This window comes from Cotesia glomerata, linkage group LG9, assembly GCF_020080835.1.
Source record: "Cotesia glomerata isolate CgM1 linkage group LG9, MPM_Cglom_v2.3, whole genome shotgun sequence".
In the NCBI taxonomy this organism is placed as follows: domain Eukaryota; kingdom Metazoa; phylum Arthropoda; class Insecta; order Hymenoptera; family Braconidae; genus Cotesia; species Cotesia glomerata.
This window is the reverse complement of record NC_058166.1, coordinates 19754970-19767507: the sequence shown is the minus strand read 5'-3', so window position 1 is coordinate 19767507 and position 12538 is coordinate 19754970. Positions and strand designations below refer to the sequence as shown.

Here is a 12538-nt window from a genome sequence, read left to right as displayed (position 1 = left end):
TTAATTGAGTAAAAAAATTTTAGTTGACACTTTTAATTCATAAAAAAGTCACTCCGTATTTTTTATCTAAACAAATATATTTATTTTGAGAATCTTTTTATATTATTCAACTCCAGAGACCTCTACTGGAGATTTAAAATTTCTCAGTTGATATAGTTTTAATGTTTTAATGCGGAAAATATCGCTGGTTGTAAATCCCGGTGTCAGTATAATAAATAAATAAATGTTAAAAGTTAGAAAGTGTCAACTCAATAATTTATTAATCATTATAATTGCAAATTTGATAGGTTTATGGATGCTGGAAATAAAATTTATTGTTGGAACTAAGTCTGGGTACAAAGGGAGCAATGTCTACTATTATTGATGACAAAGTTGTGGCGAGTGCCAAAGGACCTTGTGAAATTAAACAGGATCCTATTATTGCTTTGACAGTATGTAATTTTATTTGTTGATTAAGGAAGACATCTGGTGATTTTATTTATAAAAAATTTTTACTATTTAAAAAATTGTCAAATTTATTATTTCAGAAAAAAGTAGATTCACTGTATCATTACCGAGACCATTATTTTGAAAATCATGTCATCGAAGAAGCGATTAATAAAAACAATGACATAGAAAGAGAAATGAAAGAAACGCTGGCTAAATTCGACGAGTACAACGGATACGAAATCGAGGGTTCCAGAGCAAAGTATTACTATTTAAAAGGTAAAACGTTCAATGTAGTTGATCGTTTTATTCCTCAAGCCGAGGAACTGCTGAGTAAAGCTGTCAAGTTGGAGCCAAAGCTCATAGATGCTTGGAACGAACTGGGTGAATGTTATTGGAAGAAAGATGACATTAAGCAAGCCAAAAATTGCTTCGTCGGTGCTCTACCTCATGTAAGGATTTATTGCAATTACTTTTTGAATATTTATTAATATTTTTTTAAACTCAGGGAAGAAATAAAACATCTCTAAGAAATTTATCAATGGTACTGAGGCAAGAAGCTGTTGATAATCACCGACAGAAAGTTGATAACATTAGACAAGGCGTAGAGTATGCTAAAGAAGCTGTTGCTTTAGATACTATGGACGGTCAGTCTTGGACTATTTTAGGTAATGCGTACTTAGCCTCGTTTTTTACGATTGCACAAAATCCAGCTACTCTGCGTCTCTGCATGTCGGCGTATCTCCAAGCTGTAAGCATCTATTTTTTTTTTTTTTTTTTTTTTTTTTTTTATTATTATTACAAACAAAAATAAATACTAGAAGAATTTTTTTTTTCAGGAAAAAGATGTAGTAGCAAAAAGTAAACCTTATTTATTTTTCAACAAAGCAACGGTAATTATATTAAATAATTTTTTTTCATTACTTTTAAGTAAATTAAAATATATTCCAGGCGTTAAAGTATCAGGAAGAATATAAGTTAGCGTTGGAAGCATTTGAACGAGCTTTTTCTCTAGATCCAACTTGGGATGTGCCAAGAACTAAATGGGAAGACTTACTCAAGTACCTTAAAGACGTACAAAATTTAATATCATCAAAAGGAAGGTTAAAAACTAAAAGACTGCACCAAATGATTATGGTAAGTTTATTTTCTTTTAAAATCTATATTATTAAGAGAATAAGCAAAATTTTGTGGCCAAGTTCGCACCAATAGTCAATTTATAATGATAAGTATTTAGGCTGCATTTTAATATGCTCTATCTCTAGATACATAATTAAGAAATGACCTTGTATCTAGTGAACCATTGACATTTTTAAAGATATAAGCTCATCCCGATGTTACACTCATCAAGACCTTTCATTTAAGTACCCACATAAATTTTTTATATATTTTATATATATGGTATTTCTGATATATATAATATAAATATATAAAATATATAAAAAATTGATGTGGGTACTCAAATGAAAGGTCTCGATGAGTGTAACATCGGGATGAGCTTATATCTTTAAAAATGTCAATAATTAAGAAATGACCTTGTATCTTGTAAACTATTGACATTTTTAAAGATATAAGCTCATCCCAATGTTACACTCATCAAGACCTTTCATTTGAGTACCCACATCAATTTTTCATATATTTTTATATGTATATGTATATATGAAAAATATATGAAAATGCATGTGGGTACTCAAATGAAAGCTCTTGATGAGTGTAACATCGGGATGAGCTTATATCTCTAAAAATGTCAATAGTTAAAAAAGTACAGTGCAATTTAACAAAAGTAATTATTTAATAAAGCAAGATTTTATTTATTTATAGTTCATAAATCACAGCAGTCACATAGTGACTGCATGGTTGCTAGTATTAGTAAATTATTTTTTTTCTGTTGCATTAAAAATTTTTTATGATGCCAGGCGTTGGATAAGAAACACATGGGTCCTTATAAAAATGGGTCTTATACATCCGGGGAGAAAACAATAAAATTAGAACTTACGCCTTTAGAAAATTTGAAGGAAGGATTGAATATTGAGAAAGTCGTCTTCGGTAAAGTTGTCTGCTGGATTCAAAATACCGACGCAGTACCATTGTAATTTTTTATTCTTTATCCGAAAAAAAAAAAGTATGCTTATTTTATTAGGAGATTAATTAAACTATTTGATTGAATTACAGCACGTTTTGTATGGTTGATGAACACACCAGCTGCTTGGCAGTAACCGTGTATAATTTAGCCGAAGGTCGCGGCGTCACTGTCGGTGATTCAATAGCAATTCCTGAGCCTTTTTTAACGCATCACAAATTCTCGTACTCTCGCAATGTAAGTAAAAAAATAAATAGATTATTATTATTATTTTTAATTGATTTAATTTTCAGGAGTTTGACTTTAAATCAATACGTGTTGAAACTCCAGTCGTTTTGGTTGTTAATGGAAGAAAATTGGGTCGTGATCAGCAAGCTAGTGCACAACTTTCCAGTTTCAAGAGATCTGATTGAATTAAACAGACAATAATAATAATAATAATATGATTATTATTATAATTACTGTTAATGTATATAACATTGTCCTAAAAATTCGTATGTGATATTGATAAAATTCTTATATAATAATTTTTTCTACGGAAAATAAAATTTAGATTAAAAAAACTAGTTTTATAATTTTAACGATAAAATTTTTATAAAATTTCTATTTATGCTTTTAAAGTTCGAATAAAAATATTCTTATCAGCCTTAAAAATGTTTTTTAATTATTATAATTTAGAATTTATACTTATATATTTATAAATTCATAAAAAGATAAGAAATTAATTGTTTCATCTTAAAAAATAGTTTTTACTTAATAACGCAATAAATATTGATTAATATACTGTTTAAGGATAAGAGTATACGTTGTAATAATATTTACTAAAATACGTCCGATATATGAGCACTTAATTACAAAGAGATGACTAAAAAATGACGTTGAAGTTTTTAAAAAATCAATATCTATACTAGTGATTGATCATTGACCAAAGTATCACAGAATAATGATGAAGACATCACATACTACATGTTAACTTCCCATAGCTTAAAGTAATTGTCGATAACTTCTAAAAACCAGTCGCGTTGTTGCGTGTCTTTGAAAAGCGGCGACAGTGTTTTCAGGTGTAACTGCAAGAGCGCTTCATTCCCGAGCAGATCATCCAACTGGTAGAGCAATCCAGCATCACCGTGGAGCTTAAGAAGGGTCGGGTAGGTGAAAAAGTAGTACTGGACCCGGAGATTCTCAACAGCCCAAGCCTCGACGGAGTGATTGCCGCTTGCGGACTGGATAGTTCCCATATGCTCGGCATACCACGGGGAGAAAAAGTTGCTGAGCTCGACACTCGACAGCTGAGCTACGCCACGTGTTTTCAGACGCTCTTTTATCCGCTGGTACACTTGGGGTGTGTAAACAAAGACCTGGAACAAGTTTATTAATGTTTTTACACAATAATTAATAGTATTAGGTAGATTTCATAAAAATCTTTTGCATTGTTGGTCCTCATGTCGAAATTTACTCGTAATTTTGTTGTAATATCTCTTAACTAGTCGAGTAAAGCTCAAAAATAACGTTAGTTAAAAAAATTTATTTATGTAATATAACGCGGAATATTTCCGCGATTGTGTCTACAGTTCTTGACGGATATAGATGAAATTTATTACACATATTCTTTGGATAATAACCTTGAATGAGTTCGAAGATGAGCGAAATCCATCAATAAGTTTAGAAATGGCAACTCTTAAAAATGATCAAAATAGTGAAAATCACGTTTTCGGTGACTTTATTGATGTATAACTTTTGATTGAAAAGAGATGGCTAAGTTTTGATAAATTCATGTGAAAGCTCATGAAATTACCTTCAATTTGACGTATATAACATTGAAATTTTAACCTTTTTTAGTTATTTTATCAAAGTTAAGAGTTCTATTGAAACATTTTCAGGCAATGTGTAGTATAACCGACTTATGAATGTTATTTTGTCGAGAATTTATCAACAAATCCTTATGAAATTTAGTATATAGATTCCTAAGACAATTAGCTTGCATTAGCCCTAAAATCAGCGAAATACTTCGATTAGTTAAAAAATAGTAGCTCTTGAAAATGATAAAAATAATAAAAATTACATTTTTGACGACTTGATTTATGTATAACGTTTAATAGCAAAAAGATAGCTTATTTTTGATTAATTCATGTGAAAGCTTATAAAATTCCTTATTCTAATTTGACGTATATAACGTTAACTTTTTGACAATTATTAGTTATTTTATGGAAGTTAATAGTTGAATTAAACCATTTACAGGCAATTTGTAATACAACCTATTTATGTATGTTAAAATAAATTTCATTGCATATCAAGCGAAAGTTATTGAGACAAGATGATGATTCATTCTATGAAATCTACCTTCCATTTTGGGTGTGTCTTTTTTTTTATTTTTATTTAAATTTTATAAATATTGACGGTTTAATTAGCAATTGGTCTAACTCCTTATTTTGTAGAGAGTGATTTTTTAACATTTCAATGATGTATAAAATATTATACATCTATTAGATATTAAATGGTTTTTTGAAGTGATAATAAATTTTTAACTAATTGTTTTTTCGTACAAATCTTTCATGGAAGAAGCAAATTGTCTAAAATATAGTTAGACAATTTGCTAATTAGAATGTCGATATGAGCTTCATACCTGGTAAAGCGAGTTGCCAGTGACGAAAGAAGCGATATAGTGTGAGCCAAAGTTCCTGATGAATTTAATAGTACCAGCAGTGTCGCCGACTGTTATATTATCCGCCTCTCTGGTAACGCTTTGATCAAGAACTAAACTACTATCTGGAGCCCCGGCGAGTTTTTTGTTCTCCCGGTACCTGGCGACTCTCACAAGAACGTAGCAGTGATCTTGAGTTATGAAAGAGGCATTTATACCGAGGTGTCTTGCGATAGTCGCGACCGACCAACTTCCGGTAAATGCCCTCCAAGGTCTGTCCATCCGCTCGAACGTGAAATCTCTGAAGTAAGCTTGGAGCAATTGTCTGACATTGTCGCAAAACTCCATGTGGAAATCACCGTCAAACACGGTTGTCTTACTCTTAACCTTTGGTGGGGCTGTTATCACCTTGTTGAAGACGTCCACCGTTGGTTCCCGGAATATCCATGTGTCGGAGTCATTCCTTGGCACCACTCGCATACTTATGCTCAAATAACCATAACGACTGAATATATTAACTGCGCCGCCTATTTTTGGAATCGCTGAATAATCTCTCTCTTTTTCAGCTTGCTCTGTTATTTTAATCTTTGTTGTGATTATTAGCAGGAATGTCAACAGACAAACAACCACCTTTATATTAGTACCTTTATACATTTCACCTTTTTGCACCATTTAAAATCTTATTTATGACAACGACATTCCTGTTATTTTATTTTTTATTTTTTATTTCATTTACTTTTTATTGGTTGTCATTAATTAATGATTTTCATCTACCTATAACAATAATAACAAAAGACTATTATTATTTAATATTATAATTATTGATATAAAGTAAAAGACCCAGTTATTAACACTGGCCTAATTTATTGACAGTTGCAATTTTATTCTAATTAAAAAAATAAATTCTTCTCAAAAAACCAATTATTTTTAAATTTTAAATTCAAAAATTATATTAATTAATTATATTTATTAATTTATTAGAGTCGATTTGTTTTATTTAATTAAAATAAAATTGCAAGGGTCAATAACTAATTCAGTGTTAATAACTGGGTCTTTTATTTTATTTCTTTAGAATTAAAAAAAAAAATCTTTATTAAAAGGAAAGTAAATTTTATTAAAAATAATTCTCAAGCTGAGATAATAAATATTTTCTGATATAGTTTTTTCCGCTTATACAAACCGAAATCCGGAAAGGAAGGTCACAATGTCATATTTAGATATAATTATAACACAAATGTGTCATGAGTTGTATAATCATAGTGACGCATTAATATATTATTATACAGTGGTTAGATTATCGCTTAGACAAAAAAAAAAAAAAAAAAAAAAATAATGTTAGAACTATAACTAGCAACCATTAGATAGGGTATACGCCGATGTCGCCACAAAAAAACGATCCTGCTAATGCTGATGTATCACTATCAGCTCTAAAATGTGTTAAGATTGGTGTAAGTATCTTACATCTACCGGATATGCAATTTAAGTTGTACCATACTGTATCGAATTATAAAAAAAAAAAAAAAAGAAAAAACTTATTTGTGTCACGAGTTGTTGTTTTGTAAGTTTATTGTTTATACAACAAGATAAAGATAAAGATCTATCTTTGTTGGAAGCTATGTATCATTGTTCCAGGTGTATTATAAAATAATAGCAAGGTGTACATTCCTTTTTAAAATAATTTAATGCAATTATTAATTACAATCAATATAATAAAAAGTAATAAGAGCTTTTTTTTAATCAGAATAATTGAATAAATGTTAAATTTAATTTATATATTTATATTTAAAATTAGTAATGACGCTAAGTGAACCTTTCTAAATACAACACTATCCGTCTTTTAGTGTTGCCCCAGTAACATTTAGCAACACAAGCGAAAGCATCTACTCGTTATATTTTTTCTCATGCAGTCATCATATCTCTATTCTTTATAAATTAAAATTCATTTTCATTTAATTATTTATTTTATATCGCAACTGGAGATTGCCTATTACAGTATCCAGTTACAGTATTTCTCTTATTTTTAATTATTTTTCCGAAGTTTAAAATTATTCAGACGAGTTTGGATTAGAAGATAATTGCACAGATCGGAAGAACTTTCTTCAGCTGTCCTTTAATAGTATTGAGAGAGTTGTTTTATCAAATAAAAGTCTTATCCGGATTTATTTAAAATTTTCTATCGATAGTTTTTGTCAAAACTGACAAACTCGCTCTCGGCCTCTCGGTGAATTTATATTTACAACGCGTAAAACTTGTTATTTGAGTATAAGTATCTGTAAATGATGCAAGTTATTCGATTAACATGATTCTACTAGTAGTGGGACCTTGACATGAATTTGTAAACACTGAGGACATACGTTTTTTGTATGTTCAATTACCAATTACGATTACCAATACTTTTAGTGTACAATGCTCCGTTATTAATTTGTATTATCTGAATAAAGGTTGAAATTTCTTTTTTTTCACTATTATATTTTAATGTCAATAATAAATTTTTATTGCTTCGGTATTGATCAACATTTCTTTATTTAAACTTTATTTTTATTATCCAAAAATTAAATTTTAAATTTTCTTACAAAAGAAGAAATGATATAAAAAAAAAGTTAAGTAATTTTTAATAGATAAATTTATTTATCACCAAAGAAAAAATATTTCCAAGTGCTCATTAAATTTGACACATTTTTTGCAATCAAAAATTTAATAATATATTGATAAATATATTCCTATGCATATTTATCGCGATTTCTATTAAGTAACACCAACAACGCTCTAGAATGTCGCATACTTGTTTAAATTTCCTTATCGAATGAAAGCAATGAAGCTGAATAAATTAATCCGAGTCTGATTAAATATATGTAATTGTTTATTTAATAGAAGGGCTGTCGGATAAAAAAATACTAAAAGGGAAGGATAAAATGATGTCAGTGTGTATTAGTGTATTAGTACTGGAGTAAATATCGCGTGACGAGACATGGAGCATGAAGAAAATTGATAATGATGACTGAAATATCGAGCCCCTCCGGATCATATTAGTTTATTTCATTTCCGTTAATCTCTGTTCTTTTATTATACGCCATCGCGACTAATATAACCATAGACACTACTATACAGAGATTACATCTGTATATTGGTTTTATCTCTCTCCTCATATTCCAATCAAATAAAAGTTGTTTTGCGATGGGTCATTGACTGACTTTAACTAGCAAATTTATAATAATATACACAATAATCTTTTATAAGATGATTCAATATTGTTAATGTATTTTTTCTCTTAGTTTTCACTTATTCAATCAAGTTTATTTTATCTTCCAAATAAAAATAATAATTATTATTATTTATAATGAATTTTTTTTAATTTCTGCATTCAAATAAAAAAATAAAAATTGTCAGATGACTTTTAGGATCATTTTTTTTGACCTATAATTTATGTAAAAAAAAAAAATTCTAAATTGCTGACGTTTGTTCTACTAAAAGAGCTGATGACGCTAAACTGTCTGGTCTGGAAAATTTTTCGTCAGATATTATCTGTCTACACATTTGAATTTTCAAATAATACGTCAAAAATTTAATATTAACAATTAATAATTATTAAAATAAAAAATTGTTTTCGAAAATTATAAATTGTTTGGAAGAAAAGAATAAAACGTCATTCATGATATTTAAACTCATTTGTTTAAACTATTTGTTTACACTATTTTTTTTATATAAAGCACATTTTTATCTTCTGATTCATCAGTGTTGACTAACTGTATTTACTAAAACAATACTTACAAAATAGTTTTGTTATTATTTTGTGAAAAAACAATAAATAACGACAATATTGACGAAGATGAGCCAATGTTTATTTATAAATTAATATAAATGTTAGTCTGAGTTAATAATAAATGAATATATAAATTATTACTTAATTGAAGTGAGTTGGTAAGATGTAATAAAAAGTTTTACATAATTAACCGATAATATTATTATGATATTTAAACAAAGTACTACCAGAGAGTAACTTTCTTGCATAATATTGATCTCTGTTTTAAACTCAACTCTCTCTATCAGTATCAACAAGAAACTAACAACGGCAATAAATGAAAATAATAACAATAATAATATTAGACTCAATTTTTCTCCAATGTTTTATCATGCATATCTAATAAGACACAAAATTTCCTTTCCAATAAATACTTACAAGTCTACATTCAAAAGCTTTATTCCGAAGAAATGTAAAAAATTTCAATAGTAATAATAGATCGCAAAATCACTGGATGGATCAATTGTTACACTAATCTACTTTTAAAAAAGAATAATCGATCGATTTCTAAAAATAATAGCGAAGAAAAATGTCAACTTACTTTTCAAAATGACCTTATCTCCATTTTTAACATTCAAATTTATTATTTTTATGCAGACAATAAATTTTTAATAAATTTACTGAAATAATAACAACAATTATAAATTATTTTATCCACCGTTAGACATCCGAACATTTTAAAACGAGTAAAATCTAACGATTGATATTGTTTAGTCACATGAAACTTTAATCGAACAGATCAATTACTCACTGATTAACATTGTATAATAAAATTTATTTAATATTGTCAACAATTTATTTATTATCGATAAATGCCGATTGTTGAACAACATATATATATATATATTATATATAATATAGAGTGTTTTTATTTACGCACAGCCTTGCTCGACCAGTAGAGTGTCTCGGTGCGATTGCGGCTCACCAAGAGGACCGACAATGACTGCAACGGCAAATCGAAATCGGTTGGCGGCACGAGTTGTAGTGATGTAGTAGTTTACTCCCGGTAGGGGACGGGGTTACTCTAATGTACTGTATATTTATATTAATATTAAATTGCTCCAACACTTTTTAACTTCTCATTCTTATTTTATGTCTTTAGCTGCATATATTTATCCAGCAATTAAATTTTTACCTGTATTTGTTAAAGGTTACTATTACTTTTACGTTCTTCTTTTGATTTCATCAAATTAAAGTGATCCATTAATGATTTAATTGACATACTTCATCATTTAAAGAAGAAATGATTTAATTTTTAATGACTTAACATTTCATAAAAATTTATTATTATTATTATTATTATATGAAAATTAAATTAGTCGACACTCAAAAATTTTTGATTTTTTTTTTTTTTTTAAATTAAAAATTACAACTAAAAAACTATTTTTAAAAAATTCCACGGATAATTTTTAAAATTTTCTACATGTGAAAATTTTTGTTTTATTTAAAAATTATTTTTTAATAAAATAAATTATCAAAATTTTCAAATGTCGGCTAACTTAATTTTCATTATTATTATTATTATTATTATTATTATTATTATTATTGTTGTTGTTAATTTATAGAAATAATTTAAAAAGAAAAAAATTTGCGAATAAATGTTTCTTTCTCTTGATAATTTATTAAAAACCCCAAGTGTATAAAGTGTATAAAGTGTATAAAAGCTTTCTTCTTAACAGTGAAGAATTATTGGTATTATCAAAAAAATAATCTTTCCATGGGTCCCTTGGTTATTTTTACACCGCATATATTTTAAACGCATTTTTATGATTATTTTAATACCTTACTAGGAAAACAAGAAAAGACATAAAAAGATTAAGGAAGGTTCAGGGTTTAAGAATTTTATCTGACGCCTTGAGTGGTTCGCTGAAAAATCCATGATATAATAATAATAATATTAATAATAATAATAATAATATCAGTGAGTTTTTTAAATTACAAAACCAGTAAATTTGTTGCGGTTGAGATAAGAAACGACAAAAAGTGTATATAAATGTATATCGTGCCCCTTGGATGATTTTTCCATAAATATTTGCGGTATCAGTATTATTTTCCGTCTATAAAACAATAAACCATAAATTATACCTTACGTATTTATAGACATGTATATTTTAGCATATAATTTATAGCCATTATACAGTAATTATTTTAAATTCAAGGCTACCGTACAGTTTTACAGAGGATTTAAGATTGAGAATTGTGGTTGAATTTTTTTCCAACAGGTCAAGGCTGCGGATTATCATGATGTGTCTGATGAAATAGAAAAAATATTGTATATCTTATTGAGAATTGAGAATAATTATTTATATCTATCTATAATTGCGCTTGACGGCTGCTTTCTTAAGGGAGCCAGTTAAATGAAATTTGATTTTCCTAATACCTATATAATGAGAGCGGCTAGTTTTTAAAATATGATGGATTTGGCTTTTAGAAGTGATACATGTTTCGAACAATATTAAATAATTGGGTAATGATGAAAACAACCGGTTTCAAATTGTACATTTATATTGTGAGTATTGTATAGTGTATCATATGAAGCGACCTTGAGCGCGGGCAACTTGTGTAAGGTAGGAGTTATGCTGTTATGTGCCACGCAACACACATCTATATCGGAAACATACCTAGACTACAAGATGAGCCGAATGTTTTTTCATGTTTCTTGCTGAGAAACTAAAACTAAGGGTTTAATTACGATAGTCAAGGAAGAAAAAAAAATTTATTTATTTATTGAATTAAAAACGGTTAAAAATTTAGGATTTTTGACATAGAGGTCTTGAAAAAAGGCCTTAGAAGGGAAAAAAGTGATACAGAACCAATAAAACGATAAAAAAAGATGTTAAAACTTATTTTTACCGAGTTTATTACATTAATAAAATAATTCCAAAAAAATCAAACAGGTGGCGCATAGCCGCTAAATTTTCTCGCTACCAAAGAGTTAATTTTTAGAAATTAAGTATTGAAGTAAAAAAATTTTTTTCGCTGTTTTTAGAAGCTTTACTGACATTAATTTTTATTTTAATTAATTTTGGATTAATTAAATAAAAGAAATGGCTTATGAATTTTTTAAAATTGAAAATTAGAATAAATTTGATTTTTTTTTTTTTTTTATAGGGATTTATGATAAAGACAAACTATATTAAGCTCTATTGAAAATTTTTTTTTACAATTGGTTGATTGCAATTGTTCTAAAAAAAATAGAAAAAATAACGAATGTATTGAATAAAAGTCTGGATGAATAAAAAAGGGCAGTTAATAACAGCGGCAGTAATTCAAAGCGCCTTTGAGTTATTAAACATTATTAAATAACATTTTCTATTTCTTCTTTAACCACCAATAGCTAAAAAAGTTTTAAACAGTTAATAAATTTGAAAAGTTAAAAGAAAAATTGAGTTTTTAGTATCAACTGGCATTTCTTAACTTGTTTTCGATTGCCAAAAGCTTTAAATTGTTGGAAAATATCTATAAATTACAAAAAAAAAGTTTAAAAACTTTCAGAAAGTTTTGAATTCCCAGTTCGGAAGTTATTGCCGTCTCCGGTGGTAAAATTGCGCTGTACAGAAGAAAGTACGGCATTGTCGGCGGTCGCTGAAGC

General features: G+C 28.0%; 2 protein-coding genes across 3 annotated transcripts; one reads left to right on the top strand and one right to left on the bottom strand.

Moving 5' to 3' along the window:
• Positions 1-180: 180 nt before the first annotated feature.
• LOC123272022 (tetratricopeptide repeat protein 5-like) lies at positions 181-3032 on the top strand. 2 transcript variants are annotated; one of them, XM_044738623.1, is made up of 9 exons: positions 181-202; positions 288-431; positions 528-878; positions 935-1177; positions 1266-1319; positions 1378-1563; positions 2343-2515; positions 2599-2743; positions 2800-3028. In XM_044738623.1, the coding sequence occupies exons 2-9, from the start codon at positions 348-350 to the stop codon at positions 2917-2919; spliced, it is 1356 nt and encodes a 451-aa protein (XP_044594558.1). In that variant the 5' UTR covers positions 181-202; positions 288-347; the 3' UTR covers positions 2920-3028. The 2 variants fall into 2 exon arrangements, with proteins under 2 accessions (XP_044594558.1, XP_044594559.1); XM_044738624.1 differs by lacking the exon at positions 181-202 and having other exon boundaries at positions 336-468; positions 2800-3032.
• Positions 3033-3308: 276 nt separating this feature from the next.
• LOC123272024 (torso-like protein) lies at positions 3309-9903 on the bottom strand. Its single transcript, XM_044738627.1, has 3 exons — positions 9488-9903; positions 5130-5921; positions 3309-3864 (listed from the first exon to the last, which is right to left on the bottom strand). Exons 2-3 carry the CDS (start codon positions 5817-5819, stop codon positions 3469-3471), a joined length of 1086 nt encoding a protein of 361 aa, XP_044594562.1. The 5' UTR covers positions 5820-5921; positions 9488-9903; the 3' UTR covers positions 3309-3468.
• Between the last annotated feature and the right edge of the window lie 2635 nt (positions 9904-12538).

Coding starts and splice junctions, on each gene's coding strand:
- LOC123272024 (XM_044738627.1), bottom strand. CDS start 5,819: ATGGTGCAAAAAGGTGAAATGTATAAAGGTACTAATATAAAGGTGGTT. Junction 3,865..5,129: donor CTGGCAACTCGCTTTACCAG/GTATGAAGCTCA, acceptor AACTTGTTCCAG/GTCTTTGTTTACACACCCCA.
- LOC123272022 (XM_044738623.1), top strand. CDS start 348: ATGTCTACTATTATTGATGACAAAGTTGTGGCGAGTGCCAAAGGACCT. Junction 432..527: donor ATCCTATTATTGCTTTGACA/GTATGTAATTTT, acceptor TTATTATTTCAG/AAAAAAGTAGATTCACTGTA. Junction 2,516..2,598: donor AATACCGACGCAGTACCATT/GTAATTTTTTAT, acceptor ATTGAATTACAG/CACGTTTTGTATGGTTGATG.